The sequence below is a fragment of the Pogoniulus pusillus genome, chromosome 5 (assembly GCF_015220805.1).
Source record: "Pogoniulus pusillus isolate bPogPus1 chromosome 5, bPogPus1.pri, whole genome shotgun sequence".
Lineage (NCBI taxonomy): Eukaryota > Metazoa > Chordata > Aves > Piciformes > Lybiidae > Pogoniulus > Pogoniulus pusillus.
The window spans coordinates 23,364,006-23,386,530 of NC_087268.1; the positions used below are offsets into that span (position 1 = coordinate 23,364,006).

The 22,525-nt window shown below is 39.3% G+C and overlaps 1 protein-coding gene across 3 annotated transcripts in view; it reads right to left on the reverse strand.

Moving 5' to 3' along the window:
* GABRG3 (gamma-aminobutyric acid type A receptor subunit gamma3) overlaps positions 1-22,525 on the reverse strand; it is a 356,600-nt gene that overhangs the window by 27,202 nt on the left and 306,873 nt on the right. Inside the window, exon 7 of one of the 3 annotated variants that reach the window (XM_064143515.1) lies at positions 20,666-20,882. The exons of the other annotated variants lie outside the window; for them this stretch is intronic. Coding sequence (XP_063999585.1) covers positions 20,848-20,882 — 35 coding nt within the window. The 3' untranslated portion in view covers positions 20,666-20,847. Of the gene's footprint in view, positions 1-20,665; positions 20,883-22,525 lie in introns of those variants that run through there. 3 annotated transcript variants of the gene reach the window in all.

A 22,525-nucleotide genomic window follows, 5' to 3' on the forward strand; every position in this document is an offset into this window, starting at 1 on the left:
ATTTACCATATATAGATTTTCTTTTGTACTTGGAAGCAATAACAATAGCAAAGGAAGTGGAAAACCCACAACAGCTTCCTACACCTGTGAAAGTACAGGTGGGATCAGGCTGACCTTTTATTCTTCTTTTTTTTCTTGTTTAATAAGATTTATTGATAGGAAGCTCTCCAATGCTTTCTGTACAGAATATTGCCCATGCTCCAACTATTACTGAATACTGTAGGACATCTGAAAATACAAACTGCAACTCTCTCATTCGCTTTGCTCTAAGCACCAAATCATGCTTGTCAATATTGATCACTTCTCATTTATTTCTAGGGCTGAATTTCTTACTCACAAGAGCTATTGTTTGTGGGAGAAGGCCCCTTTGTAGTGAAATTAGTTATGAATAGATTTGGTGCGCTTATAATTCCAAAAGCAGCTGAAATAGTTTTCATTTACCTATCAAGAAATTCCATTTTGCCATTTACAAATGGAATGCTCTCTTTTCCTTCTTCAGAATTTAACTGTATAACTCAAACCACAAAAAAAAAACAAACCCCAAGCAAGCAAACAAAAAACCCCAAGCAAACTAAATAATCAAAACCAAAAAAAAGCCCAACTAAACAAAAAAAGCCACCAGAAGGTATGGATGAAGTTATGGAAGAACATTTTTAGAAAGTCATCCCATCTTCATGTAAAAATTTCCTTTAGTAGAGTTGCACTATAATCCCTGAAGTTCTTTCCATGTTTAGTTATTCTCACTGTCAAGAAAGGTAGGTTTTTGTTGGCTTGCAGCCACCTAGCATCAGCTCAGACCTTGAGTTGGAGTGCATCTTTGTTAGACTGAAGAACTCTTTTAAACAGTTTTCTTTTTCTCAGGTACTTAGAGATCACAATCAACTAACCTTTACCCTTCAAGACAAACACTTGTGGTCTCCTATCTGTTGGGTATAGTAATATTAAATGTAGTGATTCTATAGAAATGTTGGAATGGTACAGCCATTGGAATTTGAAACATGGGAACATAAGCCATGGACAGGCAAGAGTGCACAAGCTCAGTAAGTGCTGTGTTGAGATAAAGCAGAAGGTTGGAATGACCTTAGAGAATGGTGTAACAAATATAAACAAATGTAAGGCTGGAGTCTGTGATTTTCACCTATCTCTGCTGACTTAGATTGCTTAGACACAATGTATGTGTTGCTGAGAGAATATGGTGTATATCTATGCTAATTAGTACGTAATTTCTAATGCAAGTACATGTAACCAATTACAGTTTAATACAATTTGTAGCCTTCTGATGACAGGTATAAAAACAGATGTTTGGAATGCAATGAATGGATTGGATTGGCTTGTATCAGGCCTTCACCCTGTCCCTTCTGATGCCCCTGGTATCCAGCTTGTGGCACTTATCACAATTAGTTATTTTTACTTTAATAAATCTTCTGACTTCTCATGCTTTCCACAGCTTTTCAGAATAACTGTTGAAGTGCAGCCACCAGAATTAGGTCTTATTTCAATTGTAATTTCACAGTCATAACATACAAACAATACAAATGCCCTTCTTCTAAGGAATAATCTTTCTTTGAATACATATCCAAAGTCTGTGCTTGGTATTTTGGCCATACATTTGAACAAGGAGTTTATTGTGGATCTTACTGTGGCCTTCCAGTATCTGAAGGGGGCCTACAAAAAAGCTGGGGAGAGATTTTTTAGGGTATCAGGTAGTGACAGGACCAGGGTGTTGTGGTAGGCCTGATAGGCCCAAAATAGGCTTATACATGTCCTGCCTTGCCTAGGCATGCTTTTCTGCTCCATCAGAGAGGCAAGCACAGGAAACAGACACAAAACCTGGAGCCACTGAGTCTGGGCTACCCAGGGTCCTGTGGTGTAAGGTACACACACTTGGCTTGTGCCTGCCTAGAGCAAGGCCTGTGCTTTTCCCACATTTGTGTGAAAGTGAGCCTGTGGCTTTGCCTGATAAGGTAAGGTTTGGCTAACTGCCATCCTGATTGGTTATTCTTGTGTCCAAAGGGCAATTCATCTCGGCCCACATTGATAAAAGGAGATATGCAGGTGAACAACCTGCCTTTGCTTCCCTGCTTTGGATCCCTGCTCTTTGCCTGCTGTCTCTGCTGTGCCCAGCCCTGCTGCCATTGCACACTGCCTTATTGCTGCATGCTAAACTGCGAGTTACCAGGAGCAGACCCTGGATGCCTGCATGCAATTGACCTGTGTGGTCAGTGTGACATCGTGCTGAGACTGCACAACATCTGCCTTCTGCACCTGAAGGTCCTGCTTAGAATTCCTGGACACATGCACATATTGCCCAGAAGAAGCCAGGAGAAGAAGGTCAGAGATTGTCTGCGTCCTTTCCCCAGAAGCCAGCAAGATTCAAGCCTCAATGTCCAACAAGACAGAGTCCCCTGAAAGCATTTGGGCACTGTCTGAACTGTGGCTAGCCCCCACGAGGGTAATAGTAATAATAAATTGTGAGTAAATGCTTAAATGCCTCTTTGTAATTCTCTGCTGCCTTCTGCCTTAGAGCAGAAAGAGCTTGGGCCCATCTACCAGGCAAGCGGCATACTGACTGCAAGCGGCATTTGACCACAGGAATCTTCTCTTCCAGTTCAATTAATGTTCATATATTTTGGTGATTATATTAGATGTAGATATTATCCATAGAATGCTTCCATGACTGTGTAAGAACTGAAATATTATTAAAATGAGTGGTCGGGGGTGGCAGAGTTCTGAATAGCAACATTAATAAACAATATTAATATTGGAAAATATCATCTCACACCAATTAATTTCCCCTTCCCAACATAGAGGGAATGGAGCACAGCTGGAGGTGGGGAGATTCAGACTGGAGGTGAGGAGGAAGTTCTTCAGCATGAGAATGGTGAGAGGCTGGAATGGGTTGCCCAGGGAGGTGGTTGAGGCCCCATCCCTGGAGGTGTTTAAGGCCAGGCTGGATGAGGCTCTGGCCAGCCTGCTCTAGGGTAGGGTGTCCCTGCCCATGGCAGGGGAATTGGAACTGGATGATCCTTGTGGTCCCTTCCAACCCTGACTAATTCTATGATTTTAAAATAGCTATTAACCGTGAAGCAATATCCCAGAGTCTTCATACTTGCAGCACATGGAATGGCAGATTTGCAGCTCTGAGAATGAAAAATTCATAGGATTCAATTCTAAATCTGTGCTTCAATATTGTTCTGAAGTATACAAAGGCTACAAAGCTATCTGTGCTGCTTTCTGTCCTGACTCCTACCTGTTATTGATCACACCATCAGCCTTTGTGTCACCTATAAGCTTAATAAATCTTAATGTTATGACTGCCTCTCCATTGTTAACATGAGTATTAAATAGCATCAAGACAGAAGACATAACAAGCCAGTGAAAGGTTCTGATAAATAATGGATTTTTTAGCTATGTTGTGAATTTTGCCAGGTAGTTAAAATTTAATAATTTGATGTGTGTCACAATGATTTTCTTATCACTACAGCTTCTTAATCAAAATGTCATACTGCATAGACTGTGATGTCTATACATTACAAGAAATGTGGAAGCTTGGAAGGTGATATTGAGCTAGCTGGACAGGATTTTGTTTCCATGAATGAATGTTTGTTGATCTTGATTCTTTCTATTAATCTATTCCACAACTTTGCTCAAGACCAATGCCAGGTTAAAAAGCCTATATTGCTGCAGTCACTTTATTTACAGATTTTGAAACTGAGAGGAGAAAAAACAGGAAAAATAAAAGGAAGAATAACAGGAAGAAAACAGAAAAATAAAAGGGGGGAGGAGAAAAGGAAAAATAAAAAAGAGAAAATTAAAAAAGGGGGGAAAATTAACTTATTTTCCTGTAGTAAAGTTAACATTCTAATAATTTTAACTGCAAACAAGAAATAGGAATTTTCTGGACATTTTTGAATAGAAAGCAAATAGAATAGAGGATTGGTTATAGAAGAAAAATTCATTTGCTGGACTACTATATAATATAATTTGTTGCACAAACTGTTCTTCACTCTGCTATTTCCTGCCTCTCCCTCTTCTTTTCCACATGCTGGCTGATTTTGCATGGCTACACTAACCCTGCCTGAGTAGGTAGCAGTGGGACTTGGTTTTCTTTTTGAGAGGGGAGAAGGTGGTGGCTGTCAGCCTCTTCTGGGTTTGTCCAGCATGAGTATCTCTGTGTTATTTTTAAATTGTAAATATATGTAAATATATCTTGTACATATGCACTGTGTTATATGTTTTTAGATTTTGGCTTTGCTGTAAATTCCACTTTATCTTGCTTCCAAACCTTCTGAGCTACTCCAGTGATTTTATTTTTGGGGGTAATTTTAACCGTTCCACTTTGTTCAAGACCAATGCCAGGATGAAAAGTCTGTATTGCTATGGTCATTTTATTTACAGAGGAGAGAAAAGAGGAAGAAGAAAAGAGAAAAAAAAAAAAAAAAGAAAGACTTAAAAAAAAAAAAAAAAGGAAAAGGAAAAAATGTTTTTTTAAAAAAGGAAAAAATAGTAAGAAAAAAGTTTTTTGTTTTCCCTCTGGTATTCTTTGATGACTTCTTATAAATGGGCAGCAGTGATCCATGGTCAGCTCTTTAAACTACTGCTATCAAGTTATCAAAAGGTATGTTAAGTTAAATAAGGAATTAATGAAAAGGTGATGAGATGATAGAGAAAGGGAGAGGCTCTTCTATATAGCCCACAGTTAGATACTGACAAACGTTTATAAGACCCCCTCTCATCCTTCTCTTCTCTAGGCTGAACAGCCCCAAGTGCCAGCCCTTCCTCAGATACTTCAGTCCCCAGTCAACTTTGCAGTACTCCATGGGAGTTTCTTTACCTTTTAATCATTCTCTTCATTTCTGGGCAAGAGTCCACATCTTTCTATATATTCCATGCATGATAAGGAAAAGGAATAGTGACCACAAAGAACTACAAAGAGAAGAAAGGGCTCCTCTAAAATTCTGAAGAAAGGGGTGAGCAAGTTAAGTAGTTGGTGATTTGAAAGTGATGTTTCTTTCACAATTTCACTGATTGTACAGTGATAGAACAACTGTAGTGCAGAGAGGTATCTACTGATGCTAGAAGTTAATTAGTTTTTGGCAAACAAACAAATAAACAAACCCAAAAAAAACCCAGTTTGTGTGATGAAGCCAATTCAAGGCATGGTTTTGTATTTTAATTATGCTAACTTTTTGGAGAGCATATGGCAATTTGATTATTGCTTTATAGTTTCCAGGTTTTCTCAACTACAAATACTCCTGCAATTACTTAAAAATACGAGTTTCGTGGGTAGTGGAGTGTCCTGCTGTGCTTTAATGCATGAGTCACCATTAATTGCTTATTCACATGGGCTTATGTGAAGAGGACTCTATGTCAGACACGTGCAAACTGAAAGTGAACATGAGATTGATTCTAACTGACTGTAAGACTGTAATGTCTGAAAATTCAGCAACTTCAACCACCTATTACTAAGACGAGAACGATTTGAGAATGTCTAAATATGGGAGATTCTATTTGTTTTATCACTGTTTAATGACTCTGCTGTTTGTGTGGCTGAAGCTCCAGTCTGCAAAGAGCAATGTGTGCAATTTAAGGTTATTGTCCCCCAATGTCTGTAAAACATTAAGATTTCATGCATTTTTTTGAAGGAAAGGGCCAACTCAGTTTCATTCATGTGAAAGGACTCAGCTAAAAATTTAGAGAGCTACACCAGTGAAAGTGAATAACTACAGAATAGGTGGATACTGGCAGTTGATGATTCCTATGTACTTTGTTTGCACTGCCTGCTTTCAGCACAAACTGCTTTTGGTGCTGGGCCTCGCAAGCCTGGGACTTGTAACAATGCCCTACTTTGATTAAACAACTAGGTGTCAATTCTAGCATAGGGAACATCTGATTGCTGCAACCGAAATATTAGTGGCAGCACTTTCAAAAGCACTTCACACTACTGTAAATCGATGAGGTACAGATTTCTAAGTTGCTTATGTTACATATTTACCTTCCAGTATTTGAAGGCAGCCTACAGAATAGCTATAGGGGGACTCTGGAAAAAGGTATGTAGTAATAGGACAAGGGGTAATGGCTTCAAACTGGAAGAAGCTAGATTTAGATCAGACATTAGGAAGAAATACTTCACCATTGGTGGTGAGGCCCTGGAAGAGGTTATCCAGAGAAGCTGTGGAGGCTCCAACCACAGAAGTGTTTAAAACCAAGTGGACTGGGGCCTCTAACAACCTGGTCTAATATGAGGTGACCCTGCCCATGGCAGTGGGATTTGAACAAGATAATCTTTAAAGTCTCTTCCAACCCAAACCATTCTATGATACTTACAAGGTAACTGGATGACCATGGTGGAGGGTCTAAGCACACCTTACTCTGCTCTGGGACTATTACATAGAGCAGCTACATGAGTGTCTTGCTAATACTGACAGATTTCCAATCATAGTGAGATCACTTTGCAACTACTGCTACTGGGCATTAGCAGCAAGCAAGTCTTTCATGATTAGGCACAGACCAATGGGCACTTTTCAAAGTGTTGTCCAATGTACATTAATTTTACATATGCAAACAGAATCCATCAGTACTGGTAATCTAATGAAAAGAGTATGGGACTCACTTTCTCTACATTTCACTCAAATTCAGTCTTCTGAAGAAGAAAATGTAGGAATGTTTCCATTTCTGAAGGGCTTAGAACTGCAAAATGGAAGTGCTTAATGAGGTCTCTCAGGGGCAACCAAAAATTTTCACTGGCAGTCTTAATTTAAGACTCTGGGTTTTTTTTTATACATATATATATATATATGTTTCTTTTCTTCATAGCCAGCAGTCTTTTTGCCCTGTGCCTTTCTTCCATAGATGAACAGGAATGCAATACAGGGACAAAATAGCAGATGCACAGAATGACTGCAGATTAGATACAATTATCTGAGGAAATCTGATTCAGTTCTGTGACAAGGAAACTCAGAAAATTCATAATCACAGTTAGGGTCTCATTTAAATGTCACACACACCTTTGCATATGACCAAACACAGAACAGCCATCATATTTGAGACCTAGTTTTCCTAACAGCTACACGAGCAACAGTCTTGTCTGGAAAAGAAGCCATAAACAGTTATTTTTTTCATATTTCCCCCCTGATTTTAGAAAACATCAAAATGTTATTTACACAGATCAGAGTTCTCAGTAAGACATTTAATATTCATATTGTTTTGTAAGTATCAACATGAGAAAAAGAGCTGGCTCAAGAAATTCTAGCCTTGAGCTTGCCTCCATGAAGGGTGTAGTAACCAAGTGCAGTGGCTGAACTTGTGCTGACAGCATCTGCCGACTGAATGCTAGTTTCTGACACAGTATTTAAGAAGGGCATTAGATGAGCCAGGGTAGAGGTCAGCACTGTGTCAATAGATGCTCAAGGAGCTTCTGTCAACATGAAGTAAAATTTGCTGTGTACATTTGTTCCAATAAAAATGCTTTTGAATAAAACCTGGGGAAGGACCAAAATACTGTTCCTGTCCCTTTTTCTCTTCTTTTTTTTTTTCCCTTCTTTTTTTTCCTTTCTATTACTGCTCTTTACAAAGAGAGCCAATTCCTGTGTGCAGATTATACCTTACAGAAAGGGAAGTGCCTTTTGAGTTACCACTGATCAATTACTGTGGCATTCATTAATGAGCCTGACTATGAACCTCTCTCCACATGAGACTTAATACCTTAAACAGCTTGATATTTGGCTGTTAAGAATAGTTTTCCCTTAACATGTTTTTTCCTTTGACCCCATAATTTGAGCCTTGAGTACCAGTAATTTCAGTCTACACCTAGATCTCTGCTGGTCATTAATTCCAATTTGTACCAGACAGTGCAAGTAGATTTGCAATAGCAACAATGGGAATAAATCCACTTGTGCTCTGCTCAGGTAAAAGGCTATTGTGCTAAGCTCCTGCATGGTTTCTATGGCACTGCCAACCAGTTATGGAAAACTTTGAGTCTTTATATGTAAACAAAATGTTAATGAGATGCTAATAGCAGGTGTAATCTCCTTAAACTGTCAGAAAATGAACAGGAGAGACTTAAATTTGAAGTTCATGGAAGAGCCTGAAGGATCAGTTGTTGACACAAGTCGGTTACTTTTCCATTAATATTTAAGTGTATTTTTAGGACAAGGACAACAATCTTGGTACATGCCACATTGAAAATGATGGATCACCTATGAGCACAGCACTGCCTTCAGTTTTCATTTTGATTTTTTTTTAATATGTACTTGCATTTGGTCAGCATTTCACATGGCTCTTAGGGATAAATGGACCATCTGTGAAAATATTCAGAACTGAATTAAGGCAAACAATAGTGCAGCTTTGGAGCTTTTTACTTTCAGAAAGATTACCCAAAAAAAAAATGTCCTTGTATGCAATAAGTTTTCTTAGTATGATTTGTTACCTGGCTTGATTTAAACTATTATTTTTGGCAAGTACTGTAATTAACGATTGCCATAAAATAATTGCTTTGGCTGCTTTGGAAAGAGCACAGTAGATTAAAAAAGAAGAAGGAAAAAAACCCTACAAATCAAATCCTTTCTCATTCTGAAAATACCTTCAAGTCAATTTGATTATGAAACCTCTAATCACTTCCTCATTGCTTTTCTTCTTGAGTCAGCCTTGTTCTACCTGGTTTGTTTCAGCTAGAGCTACAAATCCTCAAGTTGTCTTTATATCTGTTACGTTATTTCCTTATTTTGATTATTTTCCTACTTCAACAAAGATATGTATGCGATTTTGCTCCATCCCAACCTATCACACACATTTTTTTCTCCTCTAGCATGCTCCCTCTTAGTCAACAAATAGATTCAGAAATTATCCCTTCAAGAGTTTTGTGCATATTGAATTGCAATGTCAGAAAATGCAATTTGTTGTTTACAATAACCATTAAACACAATTTTTGGTGAAGCCAGTGGTGCCAATGAATAATGCTGTCATCTAAATACCAGCCAGAGTGACATATACACTTGCAAGATAACATACAGGTCTCCATCAGACTTGGCAAACGTAATTAGTTTCTATGAGCAGTCAGAAATAGCTTCCTGTCCTTGCAATATATTTTATGATACTATCCACAAATTATTAATATTAAGCAGTTTTAATCAGGGCCTGGATGATTTAAGGTAGTAGCCAGTATTTTAAAAACACTTCTGATCCTGTTCCATAGATATGAATTTACATAAATATAATGCAAAACTCTCAGGACTGAAGCAATATATGAAGTTAGCAAGTCAAGACTGTGCAATGATGATTTTGTTAAACTTGATATATATATATTGCTCCCTGCCATCCCGCTCTCTGACCCACTCAGTAATGAGCTTCAGCAGTAGCTGATATTCTCACCTCGTGAGTATACTTCTACTCCATCCTTTAATGGATTTCTACATAACTACTTAATAATTCGGTTCTCATTGCTTTGGGCTTTGGTTTTGTTGGGATTTTTTTGGGGGGGTTGTGGGGTCTTTGTTGTTGCTTTGTTTGGGTTTTTTTTGTTGGTTTCGTTTAAACAGAAAAGATGAAGTGGAGACCAGGACAGTCAGGATTATCCATTACTGCATACAAGCAGTACATGATCTAGAGTTTCTAATCTATGTATTATATTTCTGATATTCTTACCTCGTGAGTATACTTCTACTTCAGCCTTTAATGGATTTCTACATAACTACTTAATAATTCAGTTCTCATTGCTTTGGGGTTTGGTTTTGTTGGAGGGTTGGTTTTGTTTTTTTTTTTGGGGGGGGGGATGTTGTGGGGTCTTTGTTGTTGCTTTGTTTGGGTTTTTTTGTTGGTTTTGTTTAAACAGAAAAGATGAAGTAGAGACCAGGACAGTCAGGATTATCTATTACTACAAACAAGCAGTACATGATCTAGAGTTTCTAATCTATGTATCATGTTTCTGAAGTAATAAAAGACTTGGATGAATATAAGCAAGAACAGATGTAAATCTGGATATTAAACTAAATACAAGCCTCCAAATCTGATGTTCTCTTTTTGTCTGTTGGCTGTACATCTTTTCCCCTGTAAGACTTTTCTTGAATAAAGTGCCATTCTCTTACATTAATCTGTCCTGCTAAAAGGAACTCTTCAAGTTCTTCTTCCTAGTGATTGTATAATAGTAATCCTTTAAAGGTTCATGTAAAAAACAGTAGACTGCAGCACTAAGAGGTGAAACCCTCTTTTTTGTTCCCTGTTTTCTACAAGCACAGATCAGTGTACTGTTAATGCAGATTACCTTGATTTTCCCTGCAGGAGCCTATCAAGTTGTGCAAAGCCTGAAGCTTTGCTAACAAGGAATATTACAATTTCAACAGTTTCTTCCAGATTGCAATGAATGGAAAAAGCCAAAACGGTCAGACCTTTGTGGCTGTTGCATTTAGGAGTTGTTTTATTTGCTCGTTTGTGACAAAAATAAATAATAAACGCAGCCACATTTCTTGTCTTTCGTCCACAGTTTTGCCAGATTCAGTGGCCTCTATTGAAGCTGTTTGCTTTCTCACTGAACAAAGGTTCCCCTGAATATTTTCTTTCCTTTATTTGCCGGCCATCCTGCAGCCATGCTGATACCTGAGCTCAGTGACTGATACTGTCTATGAGCCTTTAGTGCTCAGCTTCAGAAATGAAGAGAACACTGACATTTTGTAACAAACATTGTGTTGACAGTGGAGAACTGGTGAGTTCTGAGGGTCTTGAACCCCCTTTCAGGCTCTGAATAGCAATGCAGTCTTTCCATCAAGCTTAATATATTCTGCCTCAGTCCAAAGATTTTTCTCATTTACATTTCATCTGCGCAAGCAGTTCCAGCACCAGTTCACCAGTGTCTAGTCTTAGTCCCAGCCAATTTGTCCCCAGCTCCATTCTCTCATGTGTTCCAGTCTTCCCTATACTGCATGGCTCCGTTTCCTACAACAGAAGTTTTCTTGTCCAGCCTTCCCAAGCTCATTCTCTTTTTTCCCTCCTCTCACCAGCTGCTAGTTTCACCTTTCCCACTTTGCCTCCCCCTGGGTATTAGTGTCCTTGTCTGATCAGTCCCAGCCCCTTATCTGAGTTTCCAGTAACTCATCACTTCCCAGCTCTGTTTTCTCTTGGAAACATATAAGATTCTTTAATGAATTTATTAATGAACTGTGAACAGTAATGAGGCGAAATCATTAAACGAGGCATGCTTTTATGTTAATAAAGTTCAGAGAAAAATAAGACCTAGAAGAGAGGATTTTTTTTTCCCTCCTGGACCTACAGAGTGTCTTGTGTGACTCCTTCAGTGTGATCTTGCGACCAGAGAGAGTCTGAAATGGGTCTGCAGACTGTGCAAACACTGAATAAAACAAGGTATTTTCCCTGGAAAGTTGTCGCTCTGGATTTATTAACTGTAAGATGCAAATTCTTCCTCGAATGGCTTGGTCTGCATGATGACATTGAGATGCTTGGGCGTGTCCAGAGAAGGGCGACGAGGCTGGTGAGAGGCCTTGAGCACAGCCCTACGAGGAGAGGCTGAGGGAGCTGGGATTGTTTAGCCTGGAGAAGAGGAGGCTCAGGGGTGACCTTATTGCGGTCTACAACTACTTGAGGGGTGGTTGTGGCCAGGAGGAGGTTGCTCTCTGCTCTCAGGTGGCCAGCACCAGAACGAGAGGACACAGCCTCAGGCTGCGCCAGGGGAAATTTAGGCTCGAGGTGAGGAGAAAGTTCTTCACTGAGAGAGTCATTGGACACTGGAATGGGCTGCCCGGGGAGGTGGTGGAGTCGCCGTCCCTGGAGCTGTTCAAGGCAAGGTTGGACGTGGCACTTGGTGCCATGGTCTAGCCTTGAGCTCTGTGGTAAAGGGTTGGACTTGATGATCTGTGAGGTCTCTTCCAACCCTGATGATACTGTGATACTGTGTGATACTGTGATGACCTCCACACAGGTGGGGCAAGAAAGAACATTTTAAAGTCAACTATCCCTCCTCCTCAATTTTTTTTCCCCACAAATTATGATTTTCTATTCCCACAACTTTTTATTATCTCAACTCTTTCTTGCTTTACTTACTGAGTGAAAACTTTTGGAAACTTGATTTCTTCCATTAGTCATGTGCTTTGACCAAGAAGCAATAAAGCATTCAATATAGTTCTTAACTACCAAGACAGCTTAGAGTTTAGCTACTTAAATGGATGAGCAGGAGACAGGACCACAGCCTTAAAAAATGCAAGCTGGGCCTGTTTATGATTTATATTTTTTGATTATGTACTTAAGGAAAAATGGAGTAGAGGACTAGATATGTTCTCAACACTTCACTTACCACAAAGTCAACATTTCATATGAATATTTCTGTGTGTTTAAGGATTTGCACTATAAGATTACATCAAGTTTTAATGATGTTTGAGTGGCTGAATACATCTGATTAACAAAGCTGCTGTCTGCCTTTCATTATTCAAGCTAAGGCTGTCAGGTTTGTAAAAAATCTGAATTGGAAAACTAAAGCTAGAAATCATCAGAGATGCTGCAACACTAATGCTTGAGACTGCATTCACATGGAATTACAGAGGGAGAAAATTACATTTTATCATTGATAAAAGCAAGTGCATATTTAATTACATGGCGATGGTTACAGAGAAGTTTTCCTGGTTGTTGTTATTCAGTTTACTATTTTCTTTAACCATATTCAACTGGAACTAAATGAAAACTTCGAAGTTCATATATTGCAGCTGAACAAGTAAATATTTCCTCTCCTTGTTTCTTCTTTAAATCTCCAGTAATGTAGATGATGTCATGTTCAGTTTTTGAAGTAAAAGCATGTCATAAAATACATTTATAGTAGGAAATCAGAACATTTAGCTAAAAAGTTCTTTTGCCTTTTTATGAGGTCATGTAAACATTGGTAAAATAATGTTTAAAATGCTTACATTCCAGTTAAATTGACCTAAGTTATCACAACAGATTCAAGAGAAAACCTTCCCCATCTCCTCTATTTCTTCTTGCTTTCCTGATTTTAGTGATCTTCCTATAATATATATCTATCCATAGATTATACTCCAAAGAGTATAATCTATACAAGATATACAAGTACTGTAAATATACAAGAAAACTAGCTCTTAAACAGTTGGGCACATTGATTTTGCAGAATGAAAAGCTGCAAGTGTCAGAAGTGTCATGGAGGGCCCATAGGCCCTGAACAGGCTTATACCTGTTTACCTATCAAAAGGGACACAACAGACCTGGCACCATAAAGTCTGGCCTGCCCAGGGCCCAGGTTGTGTAACACGATTTTGTAAGCCCACGGGTCTAGCTTATGTCCCATCAGGTGCAAGGCCCATGCTATTCCCATATTTGGCAGAGCCAGGCCTGTGGACCCTGCCTAATATGGTAAGGTTTGGCTAACTGCCATCCTGATTGGCTATTCTGTGTCCCAAAGGGCAATTAATCTCAGCCCACGTTGATAAAAGGAGATATGCAGGTGAACAACATACATTTGCTTTTGCTTCAGTGCTTTTGGCTTCATTGCTTGCTGCTATTCACCTGTATTGCCTGCCTTTCTCTACAAAGCCCAGTCTCCTGTGCAGCCATGCACCCTATTGCACGCCCGCTGCCTTATCGCTGCCTGGCAAACTCCACTGCCGCCAGTTACCAGGAGCAAACCCTGGATTGTCTGCACGCAATTGGCCTGTGCAGTCAGTGTGACATTGTGCTGAGACTGCACAACATCCTGCCTCTGCACCTGAAGGTCCTGCTTAGAATCCCTGGACATATACACAGATCATCCAGAAGAAGCCAGGAGAACAAGGTCAGAGATCATCTGCGTCATTTTCCCCTGAAGCCAGGAGATCCCAACTACAGTGTCCAACAAGACATAATCCCCTGAAAGCATTTGGGCACTGTCTGGACTGTAGCTAGCCCCCGTGAAGGTAATAATAATAATCTGTGAGTAAATGCTTAAATGCCTCTTTGTAATTCTCTACTGCCTTCTGCCATTGAGCAGAAAGACCTTGAGCCCATTTAGTGGGCAAGTGGCATACTGACCCCAGGCAGCACATTGGCCGCAGGGATTCTCTCTCTCTGTTTATTGTTTGAATGTTTGCTAGATAATAATAGTTCAGTTTGTTGTTATTCCTAGAATGTCTTCCATAAGCATGTTAACAAACAAGTATTAATATTTAAATTCAGTGATTGGGGGTGGCAAGAATTCAGAATATTAAAATTAAAAAATTACATATTGTTATAAAATATCATCTCACATCAATTAATTTCCCCTTCACAACAAGAAGACACCAAAATAAACCCACCGACCCCACTTCCATCCAAAAAAAACCCCCAACTTTGACAGTTTGCTTTATAATAGAACCCTTTAAAAATAATGATGACTTTCAGGTAAAAAAGTGTTGATGACTGGATGTCTCATAAAATGAAGTGGTAGGAGACAGGACAGGCAAAGGGAAAAATAAAGTACCCAGAGGGAAGTCAATTAGGTTGAAATGCTGCTATTTTTAATTTGTGAGTAGTTTGAGTCAGTCTTGAGTCAGTGTAGCAGTAACCCCAAGATCACAGAGACCCAGGAGAAGTTTAGCCTGGAGGAGGCTCAGGGATGACCTCATTGCTGTCTACACCTACCTGAAGGGAGGTTGTAGCCAGGTGGGGGTTGAGCTCTTCTCCTAGACAACCAGCAATAGAACAAGGGGATACAGTCTCGAGTTGTGCCAACGGGAAGTACAGGCTGGATGTTAGGAGGAAGTTCTTCCCAGAGAGAGTGATTTGCCATTGGAATGGGCTGCCCAGGGAGGTGGTGGAGGCACCATCCCTGGAGGTGTTCAAGAGAAGACTGGATGAGGCATTTAGTGCCATGGTCTAGATGACTGGATAGGGCTGGGTGCTAGGTTGGAGTGGCTGATCTTGGAGGTCTCTTCCAACCTGGTTGATTCTATGACTCTACAAGAGGAGTGGGGACAGGTAAGGTAAATAAGAAAAAAGAGTATTTGGACATTGTAAGAGGGAGAGCCTTTCAAGATGCTTAACACCACACTGAATTTTTACTCTTCACTAAGATGTCTTTGCTTTAAGAACAAAACTGGTACACAAATAAGGATCACTAAAGCTAGAGTCAGTTTTTGAAGTGAATACTGGCATGTAAGGGCAACTAATTGCAACCTTGCTTCTTCTCCCTTTGATGAACATTTCAAGATCTTGTGCAATATTGACTTTGTTCCACTTTTGTCCATCTTTTACTTTTATAGCAGAAACTTGCTAAGGAAGAGGGAGTCAGGCTTATTGAATTTCTTTCTCCATGCCCATAAATACTCTCATGATTGACACAACCCTTGAATTTTGCATTGCCTCTAGTGCAGAAGCCACTGAGCTGTTTTTCTTAAGATAAAAATTAACTATGAATCAAAAATGGATCTGAGACATTTTGTGCACTACAGTTTGCTAAATCACTATAATAACAGCTTTGTGAACTGTGAAATCAACCCAAAGTGGAGTGAGAAAAGCAGAAGTGAGACAGCCCTGAGGTCGTGACTGCAAAACAGGAACAGTCTCACAGACTGCTACATCAGCATCACTATCAGGTGAAACTGAGGTTGCAGGACTAACACTCTATTTCCTGCACTGCATATACATATCGCATAACTGTACAGCAATAATATTAATGTTTGTAGTGGAAGTCATGACAAAAATGTTTCAAGTTTGTGTAAAGCCTATATATAGCACAAGAAAGCAAGCATGTGATAGTCCTATGCACCATGGATGTTGCACAGCGAAGGGAATCCAGGGAGATAAGAGTCATTTCCGAGGGAAAGGAAGTGAACTGCTATGCTGTAATATGTGGGAAGAAAAGAAGGAAATTCAGGCAGGAGAATGCAACATTCATGAAGATCCATGCTGAGCTTACCCCTTGTTTGATGTAGGAGATGGTCAGAGGAAATACACTACCATGTGTGGAAAGAAATTTGCATTTCTGACTTTAAGGCTGATAATGCTTGAATACCATCACTCTGCTGACTGCAGAGAGCAAGCAGGCTGTTATCCGGAAAGACAACAGCCACCTATGAAATTCAAAAGGAGACATCTGTTATTCCTGAGGTTCTTGGTTGGCATAAGTATGCAGATGGCAGACATAAAAGAGAGAGCAATCTGTTGATCTCGGTGTCCTCAAATACTGATGTGAACTGATCTTTAGAGGGAGCAGATTCCTGGAAACTTAATCTCTGCCTTTGTCCCTGTTCTCACAAAGATCTGTCAATGACATGTGAATCTCTCTTCCTCCTTAGAACAGCAGAATTAGTTGTTTACAAAAGGACATCCCAGATACTTTGTCTTTCTGTTGCATTCCAGAACTGTTTCCTCATCCTCACATAATGCCTCATTCCAAACATGAATGTTGGAAATCTTTCATTAATAGTTCACTAATAAGCTTTCTTTGAGACCTTCCTCTGAGCTTTGGTCCTGCGTTGCTCCAGCTCTCTGGATCTCCATGTTGGATTATTAGTGTAGAAAAGTTGGAATATGTCATGTTGATGTGCTGCCAGTGAGGGATATCGTACAGCCCAGAGTCCTCTGTAATCCACTGGCTGTGCCCATGTCCAATTTGGAGAGTGGCAGATAGAATCAGGAGAATGGGCAAGGATTTCATGTGATATGACCCTTGCCAGATGATGGTGTCCTACCTCTGGGTAGGGAAAGGATGGCAATGTGTGAACTCAAAAAAAAAATGACAGCCATGGTAAGAGGCCTGTGGCAGATGGTCTAGGATGAATAAAGGTCTAATTCCAGCATGTGTTCATTTGTCAAATGAAAGTGAAAGCAAAGCCCCAATCCTTCATTACCGCAAAGACAGTAGTACTGAGAGAAAATTATCTTTGGGACAAAGAAATGGAAAGGGAAAAAAAGAAATAAGCAAAGAGGCCTGAAGGCAAGGTGTGGCAAGGTAAGCTGCTTTTTTTCCTGTTGGAGTGGAATTGGTATAGAACAGGTCAAAGCAGAGAACTCAACATTTTGGGCCACAACTAAACTAACACAGTGAGATTATAAGTGATTGCTGCTATTTACAGTCTGGTTTTGATCCGATACCAGAAGCCATAAATTGTACTTTACTGAACTCCATTCTGCAAATTTTTAATATTTTAATTAAGAAATGTGATGGGTTAAAGAAGACTTCAGCTCCTTTTTGATGAGTATATCACTCTCAAACTGACCTTGATTATTGCCAAATGGATTTGTTGTTCCTAGTTTAGTATTTGTTGAACAGTTTTGATAATTTAACAATACAACTATTAAAAAGCCCTGTATGATGTACACTGTCTGTGCTTTAACTAGATGACAGCTTTCCGAAATAGAGGAACAACAAATTACTTAAGAACAAGGCAAAATCAAAGGCACAGAAATGACAAATCCAGGTGTAACATAATCAAAGATTTACAAACTATATGAAGCAAAAGCTGGAATGAAAGAAAAATCTTCAACATTGTTCTTTACATTTTTTTTACCTGATTCTGCTCTGTAGTGACTTATGGCTTTTATTAACATAAATTCAGATGACATAATATGACATGAAGACATTTCTGAAATACATAATGCTAAAGTGACTTCATTGTCATTGCCTTTCATAGTAGCCTTATGAAGAAAAGGTGATCATGATACCAGCATCTTGTATGTACTTTATGGGATCACCCTGGAGCTTACAATAAGCAGAAAATTATTTTTCTGTCTTTTCTTTTGTTATGAACCACCATCAGTACTCATTAAGGCTTCAAAATACTACTTAGATATGCAAAAAAATTGCAGTAAAGAGGACATTACCTCAATACAAAGGTGGAACATACTCTTGAAAATTATTTATCTTCCCAGCAGTACAAAAATATTGTCTTTAATTATACAAAGTTATGTTTATAACATTCTTCAAGACGTTATGACTTCCAGGAAGTTCAGTGTTTGAGATCTGATCATTTTTTTTTCTTCTCAATTTGTTAAACACTATGAGAAACAGTGACAGGCAATGGGTATCATGTATGAACTAAGGAACTGCAAAAAAATGTTTGCATGTTACCCTGTAATGCAATGCTCAATATCAGTAGGACTGAAACTGTTTCAGGATCTTACTGCTGGTTAAATCTCAGGTAAAGATATGAAGATACATTCTTCTTTCTTGAGCATGGCTGAGGCTGCTGGCAGTTATTCTATATCCAATGCTCATATTTTAGAAATTATTTTGAGTCAAGGGTGACAAAATCTTGCAGTAATATCAAAAGCAATCAGAAGTTATAGAAAATGGGAGCAATTAAAAATATATTGTTTGCTATCATTTCTGAACTTCTCTGAAGGTCATCTGCCATAATTCTTCTTTTTAATCCTTTTTTTTTTCCATAAAAATGTCAGATTTTGAACAAAGAAATTAAATCCATTTAAGGTGCATTTTTATTTTAAGGTTTTAATAAAGGGCAAACTTTGCATCCATTTTTACATGATATGGTATTTCCTAGCAACCTGCAACGGCGTTCTCTGTGCATCCCACCATAGAGAAGATTTTTAAACACATGATGTTAAAATATAGGATTAAGCAGCCTTTGCAATGGTCCTTGGCCTGAAATGAGCTATAAGGCTGCAGCTGAGCTGAAGTGGCTTCTGTTATCTCAGATAGCTAAACCCAAACTTGTTATACATAAGCCATTGTGTACAATGTCAAGACCAAAGCAGCTTCCACCTTCTTTATTTGCTGCTAGTGGAAGCTAGAAGTCAGTTCCACGTCCTTGCTAGTGTCCCCTGAAGGTGATAGAGGGAACTCTCCTTAGCCCAGCACTGAGAGTACTTTTCAAATAGGTACCTCATTGCAAAGACAATGGTCCCACTACAAGATGCACCTTTCCCGTATTGGTGTTTCTGGTGATCGTGATCAGACAAGATAGCTCACTATTGCTCCATGCAGGTTTCTGATGCTGCCTGTCTCAAGAACAACACAGCCTTAGGGCAGACTGAGTTAAGTGGAAATGATAATTTCTGATATGCAAGCCAGAGGTGCCATGAAATTCAGTTCACTGAGGGGATCCTTGAAGACACTGTGGAACCCTGTTCAAAGACTCAGACTTTTCATCTATGGAGTTCAGGATGTGTCCTTATAAATTAATCTCTCTATTCATATAAATGAGAATAAGCTGCCGCAATGTTTTGTTCACATTTGAATGTATTTCTCTCTTTATCTATTGTGCTAACACAAGCGACATTTAAGACTCCTTCCTCCTTTCAAAAGAAGCATTTGGAAAGAACAAACAGGCATGCTCTCTCTCAGTGGAGGAATGGAAGAATGAGAATAAAATAGAGAGTTTGAAATGGCAGTGTTTAAATTGGTATTACTGCCACACTCATATAATCAATGTTTTATATTAATAGACTTATGTTTAACAATGTATTTTGTCTGGGACTTATTCCTACCAAAAAAATATACCGTATAGAGAAAAATTCAAACCAAATTGGACCAAAATGCAGATTAAAACTATGATCTACAAGACTGGTTTCAGCTTTGCCTAAAGTTTTACATTCTTTAAACAAGTTTCCAGCTGCAGTAGGAAGATGTATGGGAATTTCAGTTCCCTTTTAACATCTTTATGTGCTCATTAGCAACCTACATCTAGTGAACCATACACAAGATGCATATTCCTTTTTTTCTCTTCAAGCTGATTTATAATTCTTCTGTGATTCTCCTACCTTCTATTCTAAAAGAATCTCTCTTTAGAACCAGCAGAACTCCTCAGATGTTTTTTTTTTTCACTTTAACTGCTCCTACTTGTAGGAGGTCTGCAATTAATTTTGATACTAACTTGAATCAGAATGTAGGTGGTGGCTCTGTACTTTTCAGAAGAAAATCTGTATTTTATACTTATCTAAAAATAATCTGTTCTTCCCTTGTACATTGATTTGTTCATTCGTGGGGGTGAAGGGGTGCTGGGGAGGTGGTGTCCCCAAGTTAAAGACAGATTTGAAAGATTTGTATAAGTTAAAGGGAACTTACTGCAGTCACGGGCACTTAAATCGACTAGAACAGTAGCAGCGGTGGATTGTTTCAGGCAAAGAAAGACAATGTAGACAATACTGTCAAACTTTTGCACAGGGAGCAACTAGGCAACCCTCAGCATAGCTAAATGTAGTCTTCAATGCTAGTCTTTATGCATCATGTCAGAACAAAACTTTTCATCTTCCCTTCCATTGAAGATAAATACAAGATGGTAAATTCTGAGAGAAAAAGTGAATAGGTTAAGAGAGGCTGACAAGGATACACCCCACTATCATGCACACTCATCCTATGCCAGAGGATTGTCTACTGTTATACCATTGGTTTATATATTAAATGTAGCCCAGCAGATGTACCTCTAAGTGCTTGGGTATCGTGCACATGGCAGTGAAAGTTTTTATTTGGCAATCATTCTCACAGACCCAGTTTTGACTTGGCAGCAAGTAAAGAGCTGAGCATCTCTGAATGAATCCATGGAAGCCAGCAGTTAACCATAATGGCATCTAAGTAGGGCAGGAAAAGTGCAGAGGAAGAGAATTGGTTGCTAGGAAGGCCTCTGTTGCTATGAAGAACTCACAACTCTCTTCTTTTGAAGTAAGGAACTAAAACCCTTTTTCCTGGCAAAACACAGAAGCAATAACAGCCTTCTGCTTTTTGCCTTATGGCCTGCTGGATATGAGACCAAAGTCCCTGCCTCTCAAGTCAGTGATTTGGCTTAGCCTTCATGCTAAATTCTGAGATGGGCCCACCTAGTTCTTGGTATTGCTGTTAAATAATCAATCACTCTTTCAAAGTCAGAGGAGAACTCAAGTCAAGAACTGCAAGTTCCACGTTATGGGTACTGCAGAACAGAGTTATCATCCTTGGTGTCCTCTTGTCCTGGTAAATTGTCCTGGAATAGAAAATTGTGTAGCTCTAGCAGAAAAAAAAGCAGAAGGTCAAGACTCCACATGCAAAGAGGAGTGACAAACACAATATCACCAAGGAGTGAGTGAATGAGGACATTAATTTAGGAACCTCTTTAAAGTTAGATACACTGAAAAAATCAAAATATGGAACTACCAGATTAAAAAGTCAGATGAATAAAAATCTAATAGAAAAAGACTCTGTGGTTTTTTTTTTTCCTTACAATATGAAAATCTTTATAATGGACAACTTGAGGTCCTTTATTGAGGGCAACTAGATATTTTCTTAAGGAAAAACTGCTTTCTATTAAGAAAAACAAACACACAGAGAGAGAGAGAGAGAGAGAGAGAGAGAGAGAGAGAGAAAGACCTACCTCCAAGACTTCCACTGTCTATTTATTTTTAAAACTTTTTCTTTTACTGCAATGAAAAGTTGTTTTATTTCTTGCTACTCTTATATTGGAGAATTCTTGTTAGCAGAGGACACAGAAATTATAAACATGAGCAACTGTGCTGAGAAACGTCCTAGCCCAGAAAATCCAACTGTAAACAAGTGAGCACCCCACACACAGCTGCAGAGCTGCAGTGGGCAGAGTCAGATAGCCAAGGGGGCTGGAGTGGGTGGTCTGGAGGGCTGACCCTTAGATTGTTATGGTATGCTGACCTATCTATGCCTTACAAGTAACCCTGTACCCTCTGTTTGTAACCAATCTTGGTGGAGCACACCTTTTGCTAGAATGCATATAAGTCTCTGCATCACGGAAATAAAGGGGATTATGACCATCTAACCATAGTGGTGAACAAAGAGCGCTCCACCAACACTCTTATAATTCACAGCAGCTTCCAGTGACTTAAGAGCTACTCACATTAAGTAGCCAGTTTGAGGATCCTACCTTTCAGGATGCAATTCCAAGCCAGCATCAGGGAAATGCTCCATTACCTGCAGCAGACTATGCATCAAGTTAGAAATCACTCTCCTCAGAAGATGTCTCGCTATGGCTTTTGTAAGAAGACAGGCAAATGCTGAATTTCCAGGGCAATATTTAAAAAGCTTCAATTCCTACAAGTGTCAGCCAAACTTGTAACCTACATAGGAAATTAATAGAGGCCATCTCCAACCACATGAAAGAAAAGAGGATTATTAAGAGTACCCAGCATGGACTCACTAAGGGGAAATCTTGCTTGACTAATCTGATAGCCATCTACAAAGGCATGACCAAATGATGAAGGGAGAGCAGTGGCTACTGTTTATCTTGATTTCAGCAAGGATTTTGATACTGCCCCATATAATATCCTCACAGGTAAACTCAAGAAAAGTGAGTTAGACAATTGGACCATGAGGCAGCTCAACAACAGGGCTCACAGAATTGTGATCAGTGGTGCAGAGTCCCCTTGGAAGCCTGTGGCCAGTGATGTTCCTCAGGGATCAGTTTTGAGTCCAGTTTTGTTCAGTATCTTTATCAATGATCTGGATGAGGTGACTGAGTGTACCCTCAGCAAGTTCAGTGATGATACAAAACTGGTAGGAGGGTGTCTTACACACCTTATTGGGCTGTGCTGCCATCCAATGAGATCGGGACAGACAGGAGAGCTGGGTGAAGGCAAATCTCTTGAAGTTCAGTAAGTAGAA